The following is a 26,518-nucleotide window of genomic DNA, read 5'->3' on the forward strand; positions in this document are numbered from 1 at the left end:
TTTTCATAAAGTTCTAACGATCAACGTCTAACTTTGATTTTATATTTCTCTATTGTCTCACTGACTCATATTCCACGTGATTCTACATTTGAACTAAATATATATTCTAATTTCATTTTGATTTATTAATGTAATATGGCTGATATTGCAAATACATTTAGAATTTTGATTATGTTGTCTTTTAAACTCTGATTTATTATTATAAAAGGAAGCTGTTTTGTCGCTTAAATTTATATTCAGAGGCACATGTGGCCCTGTTGCTCTGTGTTGCTCAACCAGGATCCGCTGATTGTGGATTCGAATCCAAAGGTTTGACCCGATTAGGATCTATAGTCTGTCAGTACCATTCCATGCATTCAATACGGTTTTTCAGTTGACTAAGCCGATACGCCGTAATATAACAGAAGTCAAAACAATATCAGGTCATAGTTTGCTAATGCATCTGATTCTTTAATATTTCAGGCAGGAGACATCCAGGACTTTCAGAAGTACTGGAACCCCAAACTGTACATCGAAAACACGATAGGAGACCCTAAGGAGATCTTGCGTCACCGCCTTACGTTCAACAACAGGGGGGAATGCTTTGTGTCGGAGAAAAGAATCATAAAGGGGACGTTCATGGAGAACCTGGAACTCGATAACTTTCCATTTGATGTACAGGTAAATTATGTATATATTTTCAAGTACTATCTGCTAACTTTCCATTTGATGTACAGGTAAATTTGGTGTCTATTTTCAAGAGTCTGCTAACTTTCCATTTGATGTACAGATCAATTTGGTGTAGATTTTCAAGAACCTTATAACTTTCAATTTGATATACAGGTAAATTAGGTGTATATTTTCAAGTATCTGCTAACTTTCCATTTGATGTACATGTAAATTAAGTGTTTGTTTACGAGGACCTGATAACTTTACATTTAATGTACAGGTAAATATTAGGTGTCTATTTTCAAGAACCTTATAACTTTCCATGTGATATACAGGTAAATTAGGTGTATATTTTCAAATATCTGCTAACTTTCCATTTGATGTAGGAGATAAATTAAGTGTTTGTTTTCAAGGACCTGATAACTTTCCATTTGAAGTACAGGTAAATTAGGTGTCTATATTCAAGAACCTGATAGCTTTCCATGTCATGTACAAGTAAATTAGGTGTCTATTTTCAAGAACCTGATAACTTTCCATTTGATATACAGATAAATTAGGTGTCTACCTTTAAAAGCTGAGAACATATTGAGAATATATTGTCAAGAACTCGATATTTATCATTTTGTGCGTGTGTAATATATATTTTCACGAACTCCAAACTTACATTAAATGTGCAGGTAAATTAGGTGTCCATATTCACAAGAACTCGATAATTTCCCATTTGATGTAGAGGTTAACTAGGTGTTTGTATTCACAAAAATGTGATACCTTGCTATCTGGCACCGTTCTCGTGGGTTTCACCTCAAAGAGGGTCACTTTAGGCTGATACACGTGTTATAATTAAAAACGTGTTCAGAGCACTGATACACTCAAACGCATTCACTCTTAATTCGAGATATTAGACGTCAGTTCACAAACCTTAATGACAAAAGAGATTACCCCTTTTGCGAACTGATTTTCAGTGATCCATTCGTATGATTGTCACCGCTATTTTGCCTTTTTCTTGCAATGTAATCAGATTCGGCGGATAATCGAGACTGATTATACTTCTCCGTGGACGTTTGATATACATTTATGCAGTTGACAATTCCCTTTTATGTCATGTACCATCAAAGTGAAAGGCTGGCAGTTACCGAGTTACGTGAGAGGAAATACTTATGATCAGGTTCGATTCCCCACATGGGTACACTGTGTGAAGCCCATTTCTCGTGCCCCCCGTTGTTATATTGCTTGAATATTGCTAAGAGCGGCGTAAAACCATACACACTCAATCTAGTCATTGCATGTTGGATTCACCTTTGCCAATGTCATGTCAAACCACGGACACTGTGGTGTCTCCGGGAATTATCTCTGTGGGCAATGAAAGACAAGATCGGCAACGTTCCGGAAATATTCATACTTAGACAATACACAAACAAATAAACAATCTGACCTCGCAAACACAATGATGAGTGGCTTTCCAGCACAGATATACACGCAGCACGAGACCTACATCTCTTGGGGTTTTCCTCCCACATTAAGCTGACACGCTGTGATATAACTGGAATACTGTTAAAACTGATTGAGTTCCTTGGTTGGTTGGTTTGTTGTTTAACGCCGCACTCAGCAATATTCCAGCTATGACGGCGGTCTGTAAATAATAGAGTCTTGACTAGACAACATAGTGATTGATACCATGAGCATCGATCCATGCAATTGGGATCGATGACATGCATCAACCAAGTCAGCGAGCCTGACCACCCGATCCCGTTAGTCGCCTCTTACGACAGACTGATTGAGAAGGAAGTTTTAAACGAACAAACAAATACAACAGCTGCAAATAAAATATATCAAACATTAAAACATATAATACCAATAATGTATAAATGTCAAACGGTGACCAGATATTAATATATGTAATCCTTAAAACGGTGTGGTTTGTCTGATAAGATTAGCTATTTTTGCTCAAAACTTCTGCTGAACTTACAAGTAACGTGTAAAGCGTCACACGACATGTATATTTCTTTCAGGGCAGTCATTTGGTTTCAGTTTTAGTAGGTATAGTACAAATTCCACAATACTCATTGTATGGAACTTTGTGTAATTCAGATATCAGCAAGACAGATTATACATGCGCTTGGTGTGTAACTATTGTAACAAACTAGATCGTAAGCACCGGGCGACACTGTCTTAATATTTTACAAGTCCCTCCATCTCTACATCCTCCAAATACCCGTCTCTGACCGGATTTAGTGCAGTGTTAATGGTAAATCCATCCTCATCAAGAGGAGTGGTAATTATGTCGGACACCTGGTTCTTTACTGTACTGACCTACTGCTAACAAAAAATAAATAGCCAGAAAGTGTGGTTAGGTGCGTCAATCGGGTTGGTTGAAAACGGTGATTAAATGAGACTTGAAGACCGGGGAACATTGGATTGTTTTCGGAGAATTTATTTTTTTGTTAAATATCTTCTATTTCTCAGCAAATATATTTTACTTCCGAACCGGCGCTGTGTAAAATGGCGTCCTGGGTATTGTGACACGGAAAATATTACCCATAAGGGCACTAGAGTTATCGTGTGTAACAACTTTCCGATATTTCATTTCAGCGATTCTCAATATTGATCGGTCATTTGAAGCCACAGTGCTTAATTGTGAGGGGCTGCCTTTTGTAGGGTTGATATTTCATACGGTGTTTTCTTCATTGTGTCTCTTTAAAAGTCGATGAGAAATATAATTTTTTAACAATAACCTACCCGGAAGTCGGCATTACGGATTATATGTCCCTCGTGAATGAATATAGTTAGTCCCTCCCCAGACTGGGGATTAACATTATTCATTCACTTAGGACAGATCATTCATAATTCTTCGTAGCCCGTTGGTTATACTCAAATTATTCACTATATTTATAGTTTGGTTAATATTTTATTATATTTTATATTAACTTTGCTTTTATTCATTGTTTGCTTAATTTGACTAATGTAGTATGCTCGCAATCTGGATTTCGACTGTCGTAACTCCCGAACTTTGACACAGACTGACCAATATATTCCAGCGTGAATTCATTTCAATCTCACAGCCGTTTGAATACCTGCCAAAAATTATTGCCATGGGAATTTTCCAATGCCTCTTGTATGTACAATGTCGTAAAACAATATGCGGATTTGCACTTGTTGTTGAGTATTTGATGACGGAATTCGTATATGATTCCAAGGAACACTTGCAAATCTGAGAACATATCATGTTTATCTTTTATCTGTCAACTGTTTACCTATCCTCAGCTAGTTACATCCTTTATCCCTTTAACTCTGTATTATCTTTTTATGAGGCGTAATTGTGTAGGTTAATGAGAGGATATCCAACGACCTACGAAGAAATATTGACGATCTAACTGAATTAATAATGTGCTTTGGAGAACGTCAACACGTTCAGACGCGAGGAACAAATAATACGGTTATTCTGTATATCGCCCATTGCTATTATAAGAAATCAACCAATTGTTCTGATAACGAGACGTTATTGATTCTTCACAATACATCGTACTGTTCTTAGCAACTGTTGGGTGGTATAACTTACTCAATGATTAATGTTGAGAATTTCCAAGACTCACACGGAAATACCGGAACATAGGGCACTCTATTTTGCAACCTGTAGGCCATGATAAAACATTTTTTTAGATTTTCGTCCCCGTCCGCCTCTCAGCCATATATCCCGCCTCACAACATATTAATGTACCCAAATAACTACAGACGAAAAAAAATATCTATGCAGATGAAACACATCATATGTAGTCCAACCAAACTGTCGTGCTTCACGTGAATCTCCTCTGCCTCCCATCTGTATGTATGGAATTCTAATAATTAATTTATTGTGGCCATAGATAATGAAGGTGACGCATCAATTATATACACACGTTTATCCACAGTCAGTCAAATACTACTCCTGCCGTGACAATCCATCCTTTTTACCTGAACATAGCTAAACGACACCTGCCTCGGAGCCCGAACGGGGATAGGAGATTTCTTCTTAAACTGGGTGTCGATGTCAACCATAATAATTAAAATCGTCAACGCCAGAGAAAACCAGCCTCGATTATCTGCCGCAATAGATTCCATTGAGCGTAAAAGGCAAAATAGTGGTGAAAATTATATGAATCGATCACTGAAAATCAGGGATGGCACTATGTGTTTGGTAACATGTCATGCACCGCGGGACCACCTGTCACTCACACAATTTCCAAGGAATGACTCACCAGTCACACACGTTTTGGAAGCTTGACGAAGGCAAATGTTCGCCTAAACATACTGTACAAGTCACAATTACATCTTACATTGATGTGTCAAATTTGGAATGCCCTCTACATGTCTACCATATTTGTTTCAAAGTCACAAGGCCTTGAATGCTGTAACCCTGATTAAACAACCTTCGAGCTAAAGTAGAATGACACCCTGAAATCTTCGAACAAAGAGTATGCTCCATAATACCTAAAACACGTGAAATGTAATTGGATAAATGGAGCTGGAGTTGCTGGAATACAGCTGGACATACAGCGAATGTTGACCATTGGAAAGTTGAATTCATCTCTCTTGTCATACAGTCTTGTGGATACTATTTTGCCACTCTGAATCTTGTTTCCTCATCTCGGGTATTTGTAGAGAGGTTAATCCCTCGTTTGTTTCCCAACATCGAAGACTCTGCCGCGATCGTGTTCAAAGCATTCTATTTAAAATACATATCTTCAGTGACTCCACAGAAAAACGTCCAGCATACTACATTATAAGAAAAAAATATGCAGCACCTCCTGGGCGGAATCCTTGCACTTGAGAATAGAACTGCAAGACAATTAAACGAATTAAAATTCTACCAAGAGCGTGAAATTGTTGTACTTTACGTTGATAGCAAGTAAACGACTTCTCTTAATGTGTATTTGTATTAACGACACACGGAGAAATACAAATGATCTCTCCCTAGTGAACTAATTTTGTATGTTCTGTGCCTTTGTGTAGGGCAGTCTTCGTTATTTTCGAAGTACGATTACGTTATTCCACGCATACAGTTGTGATATGTGAGATGTACATGTATGTTGGTGGTGATTGCCAACAAATGGAGAACAGATGCCTTACAGTATCACGCGGAAAGCGAACAGTTAATGTTTCCATTCTTTCTCTTCAGTGTACTGATATGACGTCAAGTTGCTAAGGGGCGTCCTTACAGAAATTCAAAACAATTCGCCAGTCAATCTGCTCGAAGCATTGTCCAGTAATAAAGTTGACACACATATAATAAGTAACGTCAATGATTTGTGCCAGCCTTTGATATTGGGGTTCGGTAAGTGGGACTCCATATGTGTTTAGTGTGAAAGGTGGAGCCGAACAATTCAATACCCAGCGAACATTTTATTAATTTAGTTGATTCTGGAACAATTTGAAAAAAGCCCCAGCACCTATTTTGATATATTTTTGTGGAACGTCTCTCACAACAGTCTTCATCCCGCGTATCCTCTTGCGGGCAACGCTGGAACGTCAAAGGTTCGCATTACCTGTTTGCAAAAACAACATTGGCAAAAGATTAGATGTTTTAAGACTGTGTCTACTTGTAAATTGGCGAGCAGGAGTTGTTTTTAAGATAACGCAGAAGTTATTTAAGCACAAAAACAACATCCACTTGCATTCCTTCGATTACAACCCAACCCAAAGTACAAGGTCATGGACAATGACCCGTATTCATCAGGGATCTACATAGTTGAACAATAAACAACGGTCGGTATTATTTAGTGAGCTACATAGACCAAAAGAGACATGTTATAATAAAACTGTCGCAAAATAAATATAAATAACCAATAATATATGAACTCGTCTCGTCAGTGCATTTCTTTGTCAAGGTGAGGTGAGGTGAAATTGGGTTTAACGTCGCGTCCAAGATTATTGCACTTATATAGCGACGTCTTTGTCAAGGAACCCTGTTGGGCAAAAAAAGGTATACGGCCATGTTTGATGGTGGTTGAAAATGAAACAAACAAAACATGGTCATTCGATGGTGATGTATTTGATACGGGTATAATAGTTGTGTTTTGGGCCTTAAGTTCATAGAGATTCGGCGACTTCTTTGAGGCAAGTAACGTTTTGATAACGTTTGTATATTTTTCAAATCCAATTTTCAAATGTATACCTTCTTTTGCCGATTGGTTTAATGTAATCTTTGTTAGCATGAAGCGTATCTTATTCAACGTTTAGTTCTCTTGGATTTGCGGAAACATCGTTTATGCACCAGTCATAATGACACTTTCACTTATTTACAGAGTGACAACAAAACTCTCCACAAAACTGTAAAACAAGAGAGCTGACTTTAGCAATTATCCAACAGCTTCATCCCCTGTTGTCTACATTTAGTTTTAGGGTACAATCGAGCATGCTCTTTCTATGACGATTTTCAAGGTTACACCATTCCAGGCTTCGGCAAAGCCTTCAAAAACTTCTTTTGTAAACATTGAGAGGAATGTCCAAATTTGACGCTTCGGTGACAAAAAGGATATCCGATGCAATTCCCTAATTTGACTTATACTATTTGTTTCCTTGTTTGTTCATGTGAATGAACTCTTGACTTGCCGTTGCATGTGTTTGTGACGGGTGCCACCGGGGGTCACCTTTTCGCGAACCCCTGATACCATTACTATTTGATATGATATGGTCGGAATCGTACAATGTACACTGATTTTGGCAGAGTGATTATGAAAAGGGTTTTGTTTAGGGGTGTTTCACAATTACAAGTGTGCCATCGTACAGTCGATGTTCATATACTACTGATGCATTGTCCAAAATCCTATATTTATATTTGTCAAAAAACTACAGGGTTAAAGAACAGCCACTAAATCATTATTAGCTGATATATTTGGTTGTTGACGAGATATCATAGCCAAAATACTCAACTGTTTACGAAGGCTGTGTTTATAGGAATGAGCAACATTGCACCGTCTCTGTTGATGACAATGTTTCATTGATGTGGCGTTTACAATTGAAACTGGTTTGTTTGTTTTTTTCCAAAGGATTTGACTGTTACTGTGGCTTCTGAGTTTCCCTCCTACGAGGTGGAGATTGTTGAGGATTCTGAGAACAGACATATGGTGAATAGACAAAGCTTCGTGGACGAGCAAGAGTGGCATCTATATGTACACACGGAGTGTGAGAAGAAAGCCATTGTCATTGACCAAGCGGACAATAGTGTTAAGAGATCGGCAGTTTCCGTCAAGTGCCGAGCAGCGAGAAGGCCCGGTTACTTTGTATGGAATATATTCATGGTGACGGTAAGGTTGTTGTGTGCTTTATTCTTGGATCAGGTATTAGAGTCGTGATTATCTTGTCATTTCTATGTTGCTGTGGGGAGTCCGGATTAGAAAAGGTCTTTAGGGACCTAAGCTGGTCGCAAGAGGCGACCACGTGGACGAGGAGGTCATGCTTGGTGACTTGGGTGACAGCTGTTCTCGTACCCCGACGGTGTGGATCGTTGCTCACAATATCAATCACTGGATTATCTGGTCTGGTCTGGTCTGGTATTTACCAAACATCCAAAGCCATGACTACGACTATAATGTTAAAGTATTGGAGTTTTGACTGACTTACCGCATCAGTAATCTTGTCAGATGGCGTAATGTAAACGTTTCGATAAATATCATGGCGTGAAAAAATGCAAATTGTTAAACGACATTATTCGGAACCGAATATCTACTAAAAGTTTTTGTATCATAATTCATTTAAAAAATTAACCTAAATTATTCACACCAACTAAATGCCCAGTCGTGTTCTTTAAGGACAATGATCCTCGCTATTGCCATTTGTTTATTTGTTTGGTATTATGTGAGTCAAATATCAAAATCATGTGTCACTAGAATTTGAACATGTGTGACACTGTCAATCTCATTAAAATCATATCTTAGTTCTCGTTTCCGCTAAACAAAGATCCGAGGACATCCCACCACGTCTTGAACGACCTTTCATCCGGCCAATCAGCGCGTCGCTTATCAGAACCGGAAAGCGACAGTGACGGAATGTGTTTTCTAATCATGCTACCTTGAATATGTTGACACGGGGTATTCCGAACGACAGTTGTAGCCTGTACTACTGATTCCGTCCAACTCACCGTCAATCTCTCGCTTCAGTGGGATAAGCATTCAAACGGAAGGGACGTTGCATAGCACGTGCGAAGTACTGCCATACAATCTCGACCATATACTATTATTATATTATATGTCAATAAAATAGATAAACAAAATATATTTTAATCGAGAACTTTGTCAACATATTTTTAAGCTAGTCTGAAACGGAAGTCGCCAGTTTGATACTAGTGTCGTAAAGCTCGAGAAAGCTGCTCTCTGATTGACATTTCGTCTTTTTGTTAGTCATTTCACTGGTCGGTCAAAGTTCGCTGAAGGTCGTTCTGACGTGACCCGTAATTGGATGTCCTCAGATCTTTATATATCGGTAACGAGAACTGAGATCTGGTTCTAATGAGATTGTTGACATTGTGGGCTTGTTGTTCCTTTTCTTGAAAATTCCAATACATTGAAACCTCGTTTTCTCGACATATAGTTTCAGGCGATGTAACTTTCTGGCTGCGACAGAAGTCTTATCGATACAATTGTATATCTGCACTCCGCTTGTATTGAACGACGACATATTTCCGATGGTCCCTTTGATATCGTGCTTAATATGTTTCACTACAGATATACAAATTTCTGATTCAGTTTAAAATATTTATAAGCACTCGTGTTTCTGTAACATTTGCGCAAGGGACACTCGTGTCTCTTGAGATACATCAATTCGCTTTAGGCCTGACAGGACCCTGTGATCGTGGGTTCCATTCCCAGATTCGCCCTTCTTATGCTTCTTGGTTTGTCAGCACCAGCCCTCCTCGGTTCACCAAAGACACCTAGGACGTGCACAGCACTGGGCTTCCCACCAAGGGCGGATTCAGTATTTGTAATAGGGAGGGTTCCAAAATATCAAAATCCTCCCTCAGTCGATATTCAATTTTATTCTCTACAGCATACTACATTTGGTCAAGGATTCCTACTTCCGCCTCATGTGTTTCCCCCTTCTTTCAGTTCCTCATCTGCAGTCTGGCATTCGCCACGTTCAGTGTAGAGAAGGATTTACCCCAGAACCGGCTTCAGCTCTCCTTCACGCTTGTCCTCACTGCCGTTGCCTTCAAGTCGGTCGTCAACCAGAGTCTACCGAGGATATCCTACCTTACCTATATGGTACGTGTCATCATGTACATACATGCATGTCGTCAGATGAGCGTCTAAGGTGTTCACATGTCTATATTATGATGAATGCCCTGGACCCATTCGCCACCGCAGCCTCACTTTCACCTCGATGGAACGAATACAAAAAATGCCCCCAATCAAATTACTCTTTTGAGCGTGAGGAAAGCTTGACGTCAGTTCCAAATGAAGCCATGGTGGCGAATGTGTCCAGGGTTTATGATAGCAATATATGTATAATCGAAGATGGACGCAGAGGGCCACTCTCGGACACAAACAGATTGTGTTGACGGGTGTCGTCGTGAACAAGGAAGGTAACCGTCCGTCCATGGAACACTCTGCAGTTGGCTGTGCCGCAATTCGCCCTTCGACACATCGATTGTTCTTTAGTTCAGGCCTGATTCTGATCTTTACTTTGTCAGAACCATACCCGTGATCACGCATTTCACCAAAGATATTAAGGTCAACGACCTGACCCATTTGAGTATTCATCACACAATGTGCTGCAATATTACAATATGGCTGAAATACTCTTTAAAGATCAACCTCTTCTTACCGGATTTTGTAGTTTCCACAATATAGACCACAATATGCACCCGCAGAATAACTTCGGGATAACCGAATCCCAAAGCTCAAAGTGTCCTGCGTACAGTACAGGTCAATCTCTATAGTAGGCCCCGACAGTATTCTAATTGGCATTACAAGTTAAATAGTTAGATGTCTTTAACTGATGTACCACTGTGGAAAACTTTGCTAGCTTCATTTTCAAAGCAAAGCGATTACGATTTGTGTATACGCTGTAATGTAGAATTGGTATATTGCCTACACTACTTGATGAATAAATTATTATTATAATCGGCATTGTAATCCTAACTCCGTTTGTCCCGAACGACGGATATGTCGAGAAAGATAAAGATTTCGAAAGTCCTCAGGCCTCCAACTAAACGAAGGTTGACTGTACCCGAGAGGTAAAGTTCATGCACACTAGATAACCTCTCCTTTAACAATGGCACATTTTCAGGATAAATATTCACTTATCTTATCAACGGTCTTAACAACGTGCTTTATTTCCTAATGATACGCATCGCACTAAACAGCCGATATTTCAGCAACGCATTCCAAATGTCCTTTTGTTCTTGACAATTGTATGTTTTCAGGATAAATATTTACTAACGTCAATGGTGATGCTGTCGACGGTGTGTGCGTGGCACGGCATTGTGACGACGTTGCTGAAGGACCGCGAGCACGCCGACAAGGTGGAGGTTATAGTCCTGTCTGTACTCGTAGCCCTGTACATCCTCTACAACGCCGGATTCATGCTGGCAATATATATAGTAGTAAGTAAAATTACACAATACTACTATGAAGAAACGATTTATTGTAAGTTGTAGGTCTAAGGCGCCGCAATCCGATGTACAGAGTTACGTCCCCTAACCGTTCCAGAAGCCGCTTGTAGATTATATTCGAGGTTCTCCCATTATTACCGTCGGGCTGTCAGCACTATACCCGTGCTCTTGTCATCATGGGTCACTTGGGGTTTTTTTCTCCCGTATTAAACTGATATGACTGAATTACTGTTCAAAGCGATATAGTCGACATACTCACTGGCAAACTTATAATTGAGATAGAACTCGATATTCATGATGAAAACGTTAACTATGAAGTACAACAACATCCACAGTGTATTTGTATACAGATCAGTTAACAGAGTAACTGCTATGAGATTGTAGACTAAACATGATAATGTTAAATCGATGTACAACCATACCTCGGACCAAACTTCCCTCTATGTGCTAACATGAGGAACCACCCCCCTGGACTTGTGGATACAGCGTCTGCTATAAGAGCTGAATGTCAGCGGTTCGATCCCCTGACCGCCTCAGATCAATAGACTTTAAAAGATGGTACTTGTCGTTATCCTGGCTGGCACTCGGCATTAAAGAGATGAAAAAGACTAGTCGGCTTGGAGTCAGTATTATGTGTCTGATTTGGGTATCCATGTTGAACGGCAGCATGATATATCAGTGTGCTTGCAAGAAAAACCAGGCATTAGTCCGGGGAGGAAAAGCAGCCACACAAACACGTGCATGCACTTCGCTATATTAGTGAAATTATCTTTAACGCGACGTTAAAACCCACTTTGGGGCATGTAGCAGATACGAACGTGTATTAACATGGCCCAGTAGTTTTGAGATATCTGCATTTTCTCTTATTCTGTTCCAGCCTTACAAGAAACGACGAATAATGGCCCAGAAAGATAGGGAGTATAAAGTATGTATGTCACCTTTATGTCCAGAGCTTTCTGATTCCGTTATACACTAACTAAAATAGGTTACAATCAGTGTGACATATCTTAGCATAATCTAATAGAAAGAAGCATGAGTGTATCTTCTTATCATCCCGGATCCTCCGATTCTGGGTTCGAATCCCAGTCTCGGACCGATTATGAATCTTGGTTTTCTCAGAACAGAGCTCTTGGATTCAACCAAAGTGGTAAAATTCTACGACCAGTGTCAGATTCCTCACACACTGACGTGACACGCTGTGATATAACTGTAATACTGTAATGCGGCGTAAAACCTAACTCAATCACTCATTATCATACCATGCTTTGCTATACTGGATTATATAGTCTTCGTACACCGTGCAGCTAGTATGATTAATTGCACTCCTAACTTTTTATGTTATCTTTATAGTGCTTGTTTATCACGTTTCAGTCACCTCTGCACTTGGATATTTGTACATTCCATATGCTCGTCTGGTTATCAAACAACATTCTAGAGTACATTGTATCTGGCTGGGGGTGTATTACTAGCATCTGATGTAGTGGTAGTGTTAGCATCAGACGTGAACCTTCTTCTTCTTAATCTGACGGTTTTACGACCGCTTCCAGCGGAACCGATCTCGCACTCGGGGCACTCTGGCCAGTTGTTTCATTTGTTTTCCAACGTGCAGCCAGTTTAGCAACCAAATAAAACCCAAATTGTTAAGAGTCGTCCAATATTGGTTTTAATGAAATATCCTGTAATTTGTATATTTAAGTATACACGGGTGTGTATTCTAGTTTAGATAAACTTTTACTTATGACATGCACATGTGAAGACCAGTTTAATCATTTATACGAACCATTAGCTAGTTGTTATTATTCCGGGGAATCAATTATAAATAATACAATATAACTTTTTACCTGGCGCCTCTGAGTAGCAGTCCTGTTGGTCAGATATGTTGGATGATTCTGTGTATAACGTCCTTTGAAACGGAATCCTTGCATTTCAGCATGTCTCTAAAACACACCCGAGTGTTCCACGACAATCCACTATCTATCCATATCTGTCAGTCTCTATGCATATCTATTACATACATAACAACATCTGAGCTCATAAGGACACTTATCTATGTTTTCAATAATTCTGTTTTTCTACGGTTTTATTTTCTATTCATATTTCTAGTATTAAGATAATTACTTTTTCGTCGGAGTCTCTTGTGTGACATATAAGCATGGAGGAGGATATTGAAAAATGTAAAAAAAATTGTAACTTTTATCTGAAAATCTGAAATCATTTGTTGTGGAGATTATATGATTACAAGTTATCTCGCTGTGACACGTCTGTAAATTTGGCAGGGGTTTGTGACATTTGGAATATGGACAAACTTGAGTAACATGAAGTGATTAAGTCACAACAACAGATTTCGCAATTTCTCCTATGTGAGGCTTTGAACTAATTAATCAACCCTAGTATTAGTGTGTAACACTTAAACTGTATTTGGAAAATAAGTTAATTGACCTTATTCATTTTAGTTTATGAGTTGCGATTCCGACGAACAAGTAGTTAAGCTGATGTGGCCTGCGCATTGTACGTCTCAAATCTATTTGAAATTTACAAAAATATATACAATATTAATCCATACAATGTTTTTAAACAAATAAATACTGATATTAAGGTTATGGTTTCAATACCAAATGTTTTATTTATATGCATAATTGTTGTTAACTGATTTATCCTGTATTACTTTTCACGTACATTGATTACTAACTGCACACTAACACTAAGCATCCTATTTATCCTTTGTGACATCATGAATCAGGGGAGATAACCACGATAGGTTGGAGGAAACTCTAGTCACGTGGATAATCCTTATTTTCCTTTTAGATACTCCATAAGTCTCCGTAAGTGAAGGAATCCCACAGAAATCTGCGAAACACGGAAAATGGGTCAGTCTCATACTTAAAGATTCGAAACCCAGCTTATGCTTCAGTGACTTAGTGAAGTAGTGACCCTGTGTAATTCCTCATCAACCGCCTGAATAGACTCGCTTACTTAAAACCGTTTACTAACAACCGTGTGTACATATTTGGACTTCTCTGAATGGTAGTCGTACCTTTTCGCCATTGCTTTATCCCATGCTTTCGTTTATTTTCGTCTGTGTCCTTCTTCTTCGGAAATTGTCGAGTTGTGCACAGTGTTGTTGTTTTTTTACGTTGTTGTATTCATTCGTCTCCTCTCGTTTAATTCTGGAACCTATGTGATGAATTGTTATGTTGACGGAAACGAACGAGACGTGATGGGTATTTTTTATGTTAGTAGTCCATCTGAAATTTGTATGCAATTTTGTAACATTAGAATATAGATGTGTTTGGTTCGCGTCTCTAATTTTCCTTCTTAAATAGTTTCGCTTTTTCCGGAATGCTTCGCCAATGTTTATTCACAAGACCAGAGATTTGCGAGTGCGTGTATCACTAATCCCTTCGGTTTATAAGGTTCATGATCCATTCAGCTGACAACTTTTATATTTTGCTATTTTTATTTATCATTCTTAACTTAATGATTGCTTAAGGGATACGAGCAAAAACTATTTTTATTTTGTGCGAACAAGTTGGTGGTGAGTACGACGTACTATGTTGTGTGTACTCTTTGTTGCATAATGTTGTACGCACGAGCTATGTACTGATGCACAAGTGTCATTCGAGCGCACACTCTATCCATTCGAAACAGGTTTTGGGTTAAAGATAAAGAGGGTGATGGGTAGCCTAGTGGTTAAACGTTCGTTTTTCACGCCGAAGGCCAGGGTTCGACTTCCCACATTGGTACAATGTATGAAGCGCTTTTCTGGTGTCCCCCGACGAGATATTGCTGGCGTAAAACCCAACTGACTCACTGACTCACAACACAATGTGCAGTTCTTTTCTTAATTTGTCAGGATCTATTGGTAATTGGTTCGATTCCCAGATCATCGCCCCGATAATGCTCAGTCGTCTTTCATTCCATTGACGAGCATATTTGGATGCACCAAAGTGATAAACGTATTTGTCACGGCGTGATATAACTGAATTAAGGTGGTACTATACCCATCTCACTCACTCACTCGAATACTATGTGGGTCAGGTGTAATCCTTGGGTTGCCTGAACACATCAGCACCCGTATGTAACACGAACCGTTACTTACATCCTCAACAAGAAATAGGTAAAGTGTGCTAACGGAAACACTAATTCTTGCGTCCATAATTCAGTAATTCAGTTGTGCACAAAATAGCATTCTGTGCGTACAACATGACAATTGATGCGCACAGCGTAGTATCTCGTGCTCACGACATAGAACGTAGTAAATACAAGATTGAAAATATTTTATCTCATGTTAAGGGACCATCTTTCTTCATGAAAGAGTGTATATTTTATTTGACCCTGAAAGTATAAGGTTAAAACAATATTAAGAACATTAATGAAGTATCCAGACACTGCCACCCTCACTCAACACAACCAACTGTAAATTATAACACGACCTACCACATACACAAGCCATCAATCACCGTTAAGACTTGCTACCATCCGCACAACAATCCCTCTGACATCCCCAGTTCCAGGATCAGACCACGCATAATCCGTCTTCCGGACAACTCTCAATCCTACGTCATATAATGTACAATCCCTCTCCCAGACAAGTCACAATCCATCTTCCAGACGACGCGCAACCACCGGCCAGACAACGCACAATCAATCTCCAAGACAACTGTCAATCTCTCTCCTAGACAAGTTATAATCCTCTTCCGGACAACGCACAAGACCACGTCACAATCCCTCGGTTAGACACACGTACCAGACAGCGCACAGTCCCGTGTCAAACAACGTACAATACTTAGTAATGAAACGCACAACCCTCGGTCACACAACGAACAACCCTCAGTCACACCACGCACAATCCCTCAGTCAGACTACGTCACAATCCTTCGGTCAGACCACGTCACAATCCCTCGGTCAGACCACGTCACAATCCCTCGGTCACACCACGTCACACTCCCTCGGTCACACCACGTCACAATCCCTCGGTCATTCCACGTCACAATCCCTCGGTCATTCCACGTCACAATCCCTCGGTCACACCACGTCACAATCCCTCGGTCACACCTCGTCACAATCCCTCGGTCACACCACGTCACAATCCCTCAGTCATTCCACGTCACAATCCCTCGGTCACACCACGTCACAATCCCTCGGTCATTCCACGTCACAATCCCTCGGTCACACCACGTCACACTCCGTCGGTCACACCACGTCACAATCCCTCGGTCATTCCACGTCACAATCCCTCGGTCACATCACGTCACAATCCCTCGGTCAGACCACGTCACAATCCCTCGGTCACACCACGTCACAATCCCTCGGTCATTCCACGTCACAATCCCTCGGTCACACCACGTCACACTCCCTCGGTCACACCACGTCACAATCCCTCGGTCACACCACGTCACAATCCCTCGGTCACACCACGTCACAATCCCTCGGTCATTCCACGTCACAATCCCTCGGTCACACCACGTCACAATCCCTGGGTCAGACCACGTCACAATCCCTCGGTCACACCACGTCACAATACCTCGGTCATTCCACGTCACAATCCCTCGGTCATTCCACGTCACAATCCCTGGGTCAGACCACGTCACAATCCCTCGGTCACACCACGTCACAATCCCTCGGTCACAATCCCTCGGTCACACCACGTCACAATCCCTCGGTCACACCACGTCACAATCCCTCGGTCACACCACGTCACAATCCCTCGGTCACACCACGTCACAATCCCTCGGTCACACCACGTCACAATCCCTCGGTCAAACCACGTCACAATCCCTCGGTCACTCCACGTCACAATACCTCGGTCATTCCACGTCACAATCCCTCGGTCAGACCACGTCACAACCCTTCGGTCAGATCACGTCACAATCCCTCGGTCACACCATACACAACCTCTCGGTTAGACCACGCACAAATCCTCGGTCAGACCACCCACAACCAATCTGTCATACAACGCACACTCCTCAATCAGATGACTCACACAGCCCTCGATCATACATATCTTATCCTAATGCCCCCTTGCGAACAACCTGCGGCCACTGAAGACTCATCTACAGACTCATTGGCAGCAATCTTCCCCAAAAGGATGCAAGGATATAAGTTAAATTCTTTAGGTATTCATTTCTGATAAACATTCAGTCTTCTAAAGAGCCCCACCCTCAACTTGTCAAATCACTTTTGTCAACAACAAAATTAACTAATCTACATATCTCCCATTTAACAATTGCTCTGTAACAATTCAGCAGAAACAAAACGCGGTCAAAGATACATTGCCGGTGGTCTGTATATTTTTATAAATTTACAACGTCTTCATAATTTACAGAATGGATCTCGCCCACTCAAACTAGGATTAAACATCTAAGATAAATCAAGGGCACATAAATAGAATGTAAGGTCTACGGAACATGCCGAAAGGAATTCTGACAAAGGTGGATAAATGATTTAATGACAGTGGTATCAATTGCAGCCAGACACGGCTCACATGCGACACTCCTTGTGAATATTGTGATGTTGTCTTGTTATGTTCTCATATATTGTGAGGTAAGTATTGTACAAAATGTCAGAACAATTACACAGTGACATTAATGTGTTGTAATTACATCGGTGTTGTGGTAGTGGAGCGTGTCACACATTTAGCTTAAGGACACAACAAATTAATTGTTTGTTCGTCGGAATTGCGTGGTTCTATTAAACTCACGGTCTGATTCCGGATTAGCATTGGTCCCCAGCACCCTATGCTGGTCGTTATAGGCGACTTAACTGATAAGGTAGTCATGTTCGGAGACTTGGTTGATTGCGAGTCATCGTACCCCGACGCCGTGGATACTCATAATATCAGTCACTGGATTGCCTGGTCCAGACTCGATTTTTTTTTACATACCGTCGTCATAGAGCTGGAAAATTGTTCAGTGCGTCATTTAGCAAATAAAAAATTAAACGTTAACATGTAACTACAATGTAACATCCGTGGGAAGATCACTCGAACCAAGGTTCTGAAAAAGATATAAAGAAAAACCCTTGAATCCCTCAATATATGTCTGTGGATTATGATTTATTGAGTAGTTTGGACAAGTCTTATGCGATTTATACAACGGGCAACAGCCCTTTTGACGTTTGGGCTTTTTGGTATTGTATTTGGAATTTGATTCAGTTAAATAAATAAAATCTTCAATTTTAATCAAACATCCGACGACCAAATAATGGCATTGTTGTGGCCTAACAACAGCAAACTAGCTTATGGTGATTGCTTATTGTGATTGAAGCGATGAGTCATGTTTATGTGTACATATATCGTAGCCAGTGTTTCCACAAATGATCAGTAGTTTATGTATGCTCTTGTTTCAACCAATTCATTTTGAATGATAGTGATTGTACCTTTAACAAATTCCACAATGCGAGGTAATGTTCCGACTCATCACATCCAACAATAGACGTCATACGTGTTGCAATGACACCGATCAACGAAAAAGACCATGGCAAGACTTTAAGATGTTTCTCAGCACCATGTGGATCTTTCCAAACTTAAATATTCAGAACAATCGATGATATTTGGTTACATTTAGTAAAACATCCGGTTTCATTATTTGTTATTTGAATGTCAAGTTACCCCAGATTTAAGGGAACAGCTACTTTTCTTTGTCTGATCTATGACTTGGTTTGTAACGAATTGAAATGTTTTTCTTCCAACTGAGCCGAACAGTCTGGTGATCTGGTCGTTTAAAAAATACTCATATTTTGAGAAATATCTTTTTCATTGCCTAACATAGAATACAATGGTTTCGAAGTTATCCCTGTCATTGGACATACATAGACCACACACCAAGACTCTCAAATACATCTTTCAGTAGAACATCAAAATAGCCACATACCCCACGCTTGTAAGCAGAATATTACAACCTACATAGACAAATTACAATGGAACCAAATTATCGTTTGTTTCGGGATTTACACTGCTGTTGCCATGGGTACCTCTTAAATCCAACATTAGAAGTCTCATTCATTTTACACATGTATGCTTTATTGCATCACTCTAAGAACATAACACAAACGCCGTACATGCACACGTAAGCAGGATACAGATCTCCATCAATTACCAGAACACTATGCTGGCAATTTGCAATTGGTTTGGGGGGATTGTCATGTTTTGTACGTATCTGCAAATTTCAATCATAAAGTATCTTACGTTTCTTTGCAGGAAGGTTGGCAAAATAGAGTGAAGTCAAAATACTAACATCTACATGCCTCTACCCGAGTTCCTCAATTCTTAACAAGAACTGAAGATGACCTTACCGAAAACGTTCCCGAAGCGTTCTAGAAACGGTACAGCTGACCTTCGCATGACCTGTAAGTCTCTACTCCTGCTCAGCAGAGGGTCACAGTAGGTCAAGTCAGAGAACAAGGTTGCAGAAAAAGGTCGAATTATGAAGACCAAGGTCATCAAACGCCATTGAACAGTCGGCATGTCCTTCGCAGATGTCGGACTTGCACAGAGATCCGCAACCTAGTCAAGCGCAAGATTTGGACAACGTGCCCGACGAATCACTCGTGTCTGAAATCTACTCTGTGAATACCACTCTTTGTGAACTTCCCACAGTGAAAAGACTCCTCCTTGACAATGTCAGAGGTTGTCCAGACACATCCGGCATCTGGAGGACACACACGTAACACAGGTGCTCCGGAGGATGAAACTCTTCTAGGCATCCACTTCGAACGCTGATGCCACTATCTACTATCCATCTTCAGTATAAGACACGGTAGGACCATCACCGCCATGTTTATCTAGTAGAGGTTCGTCCTTCAAGCACACAAGCCAACCCCTATTCCGTGTTGGGAAAGCGAGGGCCACGGGACTCTCCTGTCCCAAAGACAACATCATCCTTTATAGTTACTGTACACAGTCCTGCCCCTCGATGCTCACCTGTACACCGGGGCGCGAGATCCCTTCTCTCCTGAAGCTTACTATGATGTGCACATGTGCACGTTGATGGAGACATTTGTTATTAATAAGACACGAGAGATGTATTATACTATCAGAACACCGACTCGACTCAAGGGAGTTTGTCCATATATGCACCTAGAACTTTGCACCTGATGATATACAGTGTAACAACTTGTGATATATCCACCACAAGCAATAATTTCACATAATACGATTTGCACCAACATATATTTCATACCTCTTGTCTCGAATAGTCATGATAATATAGAGAAAAACTAGATTTGGTGTAGATGTATGTTTAAACTACTCATCAAAAGACAGGTTGTTAGCTTTACGATTGACATTTCATCTCGAGTTCCATACCTTACAACTCGCCACCTATCGGCAAACAGAGGAAGAATCTGTGTACCATTCCGAAAAAAACCGATCTCCGCGCTACGACTGACGTAAATCTATGTTTAAGAATTGGAGTTATGACAGTCTTAGAACTAAGATCGCTTTGTGGAACTGGGCCCAGGTCTTAAGTGTGTTTCGTGTATATCGTTGTTGATTTCAGCGAAAACTCCTTAACTCGAACTTCTTTAACTCGAAATTTATTACCTCGACATGTCGCTGAAGACGATATCATTACGATATGTCGAATAAGATTATTTGTTTATATGAACTTGTTAGGTGCATCAAGTTACATAGGTTCAACCCCACTGTTCCGGAGTATCAATATTGATAGAACAGCGACTCATTGAATGCACACACTGTTTAAATAATGAACAAGATAGATTCGGTTACAAAAGCAAGGCAAATGGTATGCGCCTGTCAAGTCAAATATCGGTACTGCTTGTCTCGAAATCCGTCTGATTGTATGGATTTCCAAAGATTTCGAGTTAATGAGATTTCATGTATTTCTGTGTTACATCACCGATAATTCCTTCAATTTATGTTTTGTGTACTGTCACAACCAAAGTAAATAATAGATTGGCTCATTATATATACACTCAGTAAACAATCTTGAATGTTGATATATAACTATTCCTCTTCAGATGTTGTGAAATGTTATCCGGTACGGGCAATTAGACTTCCCGTGTAATATTGTCAGTACAAACGCTGCTCAAACGTATTGGTCTAATCTGACTCATATAACAACACAAAACGTCTATTGGAATAAATGGTAGTACGCTTTAACTTTTTAGTGATACGCCCAGACAAAGATACAGTACGTCTTTGTAAGCAGCGCGTATTCTTAATGTAGTGAAACCTATCCTCGCTTATCCAGTGTACCACATCTTCATTTTATATTATGAGATATTGATCATAATTGAATGGATATATAATGCACTGAATAATCGAGGATGGGTCAAACCACTGGGGATGTTGTTTGAGACATGTGATTGTATAGGTTAGGAAGAATCCTTATTTGCTGAATCATCTAATATCGACACACCTCTTGTCTCGAACTAGTCTGCCGTCAAAAGAAAGTACACATTTGAAAACTGGATCTGACCAACAAAAACACAAACGTTACTAGACTGAAAACAGTCGCCGAAACACTGCAAACTTAAGGTCCAAAACACTACTATGGTACCCGTATCAAATACATCACCATCGAATAACCATTTTTTTTTTTTTTTTCATTTTAGCCACCATCAATAATGAGTGAATACTTTCTTTATATAATAATTCCTCGATATATTTCGGTTGTTTCAAGGGCTTCGAGTTACCACGGTTTTTAAATACTGTCTCTCATACTTAGTCTTCTCATTATTAAGACCCAAAGCCCCGTTATACGAAACTATAGTAGTTCTCCCAACTGCTGATATCTATGTGAAAAGCATGACATTTTAGTTAACTTTCAGTTTAATTCCAAAGTTACATGAGGCAGCAATTTCTAATCGTTCCTAACATAAACTTTGCACTTGCGAAATGCAAGTTTGAGGATTTCATGACGGAAAGGAAATCAAACCCCCAAAAAGCGAACAAAACAATTTATGTGCTAAAAGATACAAGTACCCAATCGTGGACCGGGCATATGCCATTCATTGAGAATTCCTTCATTTCACTGAAAGGTAGTTGTTGTAACACGTACGAAAGTGGAATTGTGTACACAATGGAGGTAAATATTTATCAAAATTGAAACCTTTGAAACCTTAAAGGATCCTTCTGAAGTTGCCTCTTTCAGACATGCCAGGATCCACTGGTAATTAGGCGGAGACTGTCAGCATCATTCTCATCCCGTGCTCAGGGGTGACACCACTCTAGTACACGTCTACGATGAAGCTGACACGGCATGGTTTGACTGAGATGCTTTTGGACCATCTTTTTCACACACCCTTTCCACTTGAGATACCGAGATTTCACTTTGCCTGTAGTCATACTAGGTACCAATCGCCTTAGCTGGCAACATCTTTTGCTGTGAATAAACATCTACCCGTCCTTAAAGGTGGTCTTGTCACCACCAACAATGGTTTAACCACAATGTTTTCAAAAAACACTTTTTCTTAAAAAGTTGATGATCAGAGATTAACTAAACTAGGCACTAATGGTTGTTCTTACTTTTTTAAATCATTGGAGCACCATTTGGTTTGTCTGCTATATTTATGATGTCAGTTAATGAGACAACAGAAGCCTCCGTGAAATTAGGCACCAGAACCACAATCGGGCATTAATTCATCAACCACAATTACCGTGTTTTACACACTATTGATACTAGCTAAACTATGGAATAAACACTGGAGGAAAGCATTAAAATATGGCGACAAGACCATCTTTATTCAAACCATCATCAATTTGCGTGTGCGAAATGAGCAATAACTGGAACTGGAACTGGAACTACTATCTCCAATAGTCATCATGATATTAGAAACAATTCATTTGTATGAGTTTCCATTACAATTGATCCTGTTGTGTATTATAAAATGCCCCAGTCTCTTTAACCTCTACTTCTTTAGTTTGATTTACCTTAACCCTGTCTTAGAGGGGAGTGAATAGTTTCTATCTGAACACTGCTCAATGCATGACAGAATGACGTTATCTGTCAAATACCGTTGTTTTAGAGGAGGATGCAAAGATGCTATCTTGACAAATAAAGTCCTCATCATGTTTGTATGTCTTTGTTGTTATGTTTTTTTCCCGCGATGTGATGTGCACGTTATGATTATGATGTTGACATGTTTTTCTAAAAGCCAATCGACCTTTCCGAATACCGCCATGCGGCCCGCACCGAAGTGACAGTGAATTCGAGATTATAAGTGTCGATCCAGCTTGATTTGATGTACGACTTCAGAATACAAATTTTCTACTCTACCTTGAATTGGCAGGCATAATGGTTAATTTTATCGATCTTACGTTTCCCGTTGGATGCTGAGATTTACATCCGTCATCACGGGCGAGTAACGAAGAATGCTAACAGCTGCCATAAAGATTGGTTCGGTAAGAAGGAATGGACCCCCGCTATACGCTCATCCCATATACATTGTACATCCTTGGATTAGCTCTTGACACAAGTCATGCTTGCCGTAAAAGGCGACTGTGCTTGTCGTAAGAGGCGACTAACAGGATAGGGTGTTGAGGTTCGCTGACTTGGTTGATGAATGTCATTTTGTCCCAATTGCGTAGAACGATGCTCATGATGTCAAACACTGGGTTGTCTGGTCCAGACTCGATTATTTTACAGACCGCCGTCATATAGCTGGAATACTGCTGAGTGCGGCGTTAAACAACAAACAAACAAACAAAACAAACAAACTTCTGCCTCAAGGGTGATTTCGTGACAGTCAATTGCCACTGAATATCTTTTTAACGTGAAATGTCTCAACATGTCTTCTTGTTAAGTAACTTCATCCAGGATATCTTCGTCACAGTCTATTGTCATTAAATATCTTCTTTGCATGAATTGCCTACATTGGTCTTCTTGGCCCTCTCCCACCTTCAACGTGTCTTCGTGAAAGTTTTATTCGCACTGAATATCTTCTTGGCATGAATTGCCCGCATTGGTTTTCTTGAGACTCTTCTGCGTCCAGGGTATCTGCATGTTAATCAATTTCCACTGATTATCTTCCTGGTATGATATGCCAAAATTTGTCTTCTTGGCACGCTTCTGCCTTCAAGATGTCTTCGTGACAAAACAATTGTAGCTGAATATCTTCTGAACATGAAATGACTGGATTGGTCTTCTTGAAACTCTTCTGCCTGCAGGGTGTCTTCGTGTCAATCAATTGCTGCTGAATATCTTCCTGGCATGAATTGCCTTCTATGGGTCTTTTTTGCACGCTTCTGCCTCAAGCGTTTATTTAGTGACAGTCAATCATGATATGACCAAATTGGTCTTTTTCTCACGCCTCTGACTCAAGGGTATTTTGTGTCAATCAATTGCCACTGAATATCTTTGTGGCATGAATTGCCTACATTGGTCTTCTTGAGACTCTCCTGCGTCCAGGGTGTCTTCGTGTTGATCAATTGCCACTGAATATCTTTCTGGCATAAATTGCCTACATTGGTCTTCTTCGCATGTTCCTGCCTCCTTCATGTTTTTGTGACAGTCACTTGCCACTGAACATCTTCCTGGCATGAATTGACTGCATTGGTCTTTTGGCCACGCTTCTGCCTCAAGGGTTATTTCGTGCCAATCAATTGCCACTGAATATCTTCTCGGCATGAATTGCCTACATTGGTCTTCTTAAGACACTTCTGCGTCCCGGCTGTCTTCGTGTTAATCAATTGCCACTGAATATATTCCTGGCATGAATTGACCACATTGGTCTTTAAGGCACGCTTCTGCCCTCCGTGTCTTTTTGTGACAGTTAATTGTCACTGAATATCTTCTTGGCATGAATTGCCTACATTGGCCTTTATGGCTCGCATCTGCCAATTGATTTCGTGACAGTCAATTGCCACTGAATATTGTCATGACATGAAAAGACTACATTGGGCTTCTTGAAACATTTCTGCATCCATAATGTCTTCGTGATAGTCTTTTGTCACTGAATATCTTCTTGGCATGCATTGCCTACATTGGTCTTCATGGCACGCTTCTGCCTCAAGGGTGATTTCGTAAGAATTAATTGACACTGATTATCTTCCTGGCACGAATTGCCTACATTGGTCGTCCTTGCACGCTTCTGACTTCAGGATGTCTTCATGACAAAACAATTATCACTGAATATCTTCTTAGCATGGAAAAACTACATTGGTCTTCTTGAAACTTTTCTGCCTTCAGGGTGTCTTCATGTCAATCAATTGCCACTAAATATCTCCTTGGCATTAATTGCCTACATTAGTCTTTTTGGCACGCTATTGCCTCAATGGTGATTTCGTGACAGTCAATTGTCACTGAATATCTTCTTGGCATGAATTGCCTTCATCGGTCTTTTTGGCATGCTCCTGCCTACTGCATGTCCTTGTGACAAGACAATTCTCTTCTTAGCATGACTTCTTGAAACTTTTCTGCCTACAGGGTGTCTTCGTATCAATCAATTGCAACTGAATATCTTCTCGGTATGAATTGCTTACATTGGTCTTCGTGGCATGCTCCTCCCTTCCGTGTCTTTTTGTGACAGTTAGTTGTCACTGAATATCTTCTTGGCATGAATTGCCTACATTGGTCTTCTTGGCAGGCTTCTGCCTTCAGGATGTCTTCGTGACAAGACAATTATCACTGAATATCTTCTTAACATGGAAAAACTACATTGGTCTTCTTGAAACTTTTCATGAATTGCCTTCATCGGTCTTTTTGGCATGCTCCTGCCTACTGCATGTCCTTGTGACAAGACAATTCTCTTCTTAGCATGACTTCTTGAAACTTTTCTGCCTACAGGGTGTCTTCGTATCAATCAATTGCAACTGAATATCTTCTCGGCATGAATTGCTTACATTGGTCTTCGTGGCATGCTCCTCCCTTCCGTGTCTTTTTGTGACAGTTAGTTGTCACTGAATATCTTCTTGGCATGAAATGACTACATTGGTCTTCTTGAAACATTTCTACATCTATGATGTCTTCGTGACAGTCTTTTTGTCAATGAATATCTTCTTGGCATGATTTGCCTTCACTGGTCTTCATGACACGCTGTCAATTAATTGCAACTGAATATCTGCGTGCCATGAAATTACTACATTGGTCTTCTTGAGACGCTTCTGCGTCCAGGGTGATTTCGTGACAGTCAATTGCCACTGAATATCTTCTTGACATGAATTGCCTCCATTGGTCTTCTTGAGACGCTTCTGCGTCCATGGTGTCTTCATCTTAATCAATTGCCACTGAATATCTTCCTGACATGAATTGTCTACACTGGTCTCCATGGCACGCTTCTGCCTCAAGGGTGACGCACTGAATATTTTTTTGGCATGAATTGCCT

General features: G+C 40.2%; 1 protein-coding gene across 4 annotated transcripts in view; it reads left to right on the top strand.

The window, feature by feature from the left end:
• The window catches only part of LOC124111365 (cys-loop ligand-gated ion channel-like), an 81,129-nt gene extending 57,860 nt beyond the window's left edge, over window positions 1-23,269 (top strand). For 3 of the 4 annotated variants that reach the window (XM_046471031.2, XM_046471034.2, XM_046471035.2), the window contains 6 exons: window positions 463-660; window positions 7,671-7,928; window positions 9,726-9,881; window positions 11,045-11,224; window positions 12,111-12,158; window positions 19,431-23,269. In XM_046471031.2, the coding sequence (XP_046326987.1) occupies window positions 463-660; window positions 7,671-7,928; window positions 9,726-9,881; window positions 11,045-11,224; window positions 12,111-12,158; window positions 19,431-19,466 (876 nt within the window). In that variant the 3' untranslated portion in view covers window positions 19,467-23,269. Of the gene's footprint in view, window positions 1-462; window positions 661-7,670; window positions 7,929-9,725; window positions 9,882-11,044; window positions 11,225-12,110; window positions 12,159-14,038; window positions 14,101-19,430 lie in introns of all 4 variants that reach the window. The other variant, XM_046471032.2, reaches the window with a different exon arrangement.
• Window positions 23,270-26,518: the final 3,249 nt, after the last annotated feature.

This window comes from Haliotis rufescens, unplaced genomic scaffold, assembly GCF_023055435.1.
Source record: "Haliotis rufescens isolate VD_foot unplaced genomic scaffold, xgHalRufe1.0.p SCAF_4, whole genome shotgun sequence".
In the NCBI taxonomy this organism is placed as follows: Eukaryota; Metazoa; Mollusca; class Gastropoda; order Lepetellida; family Haliotidae; genus Haliotis; species Haliotis rufescens.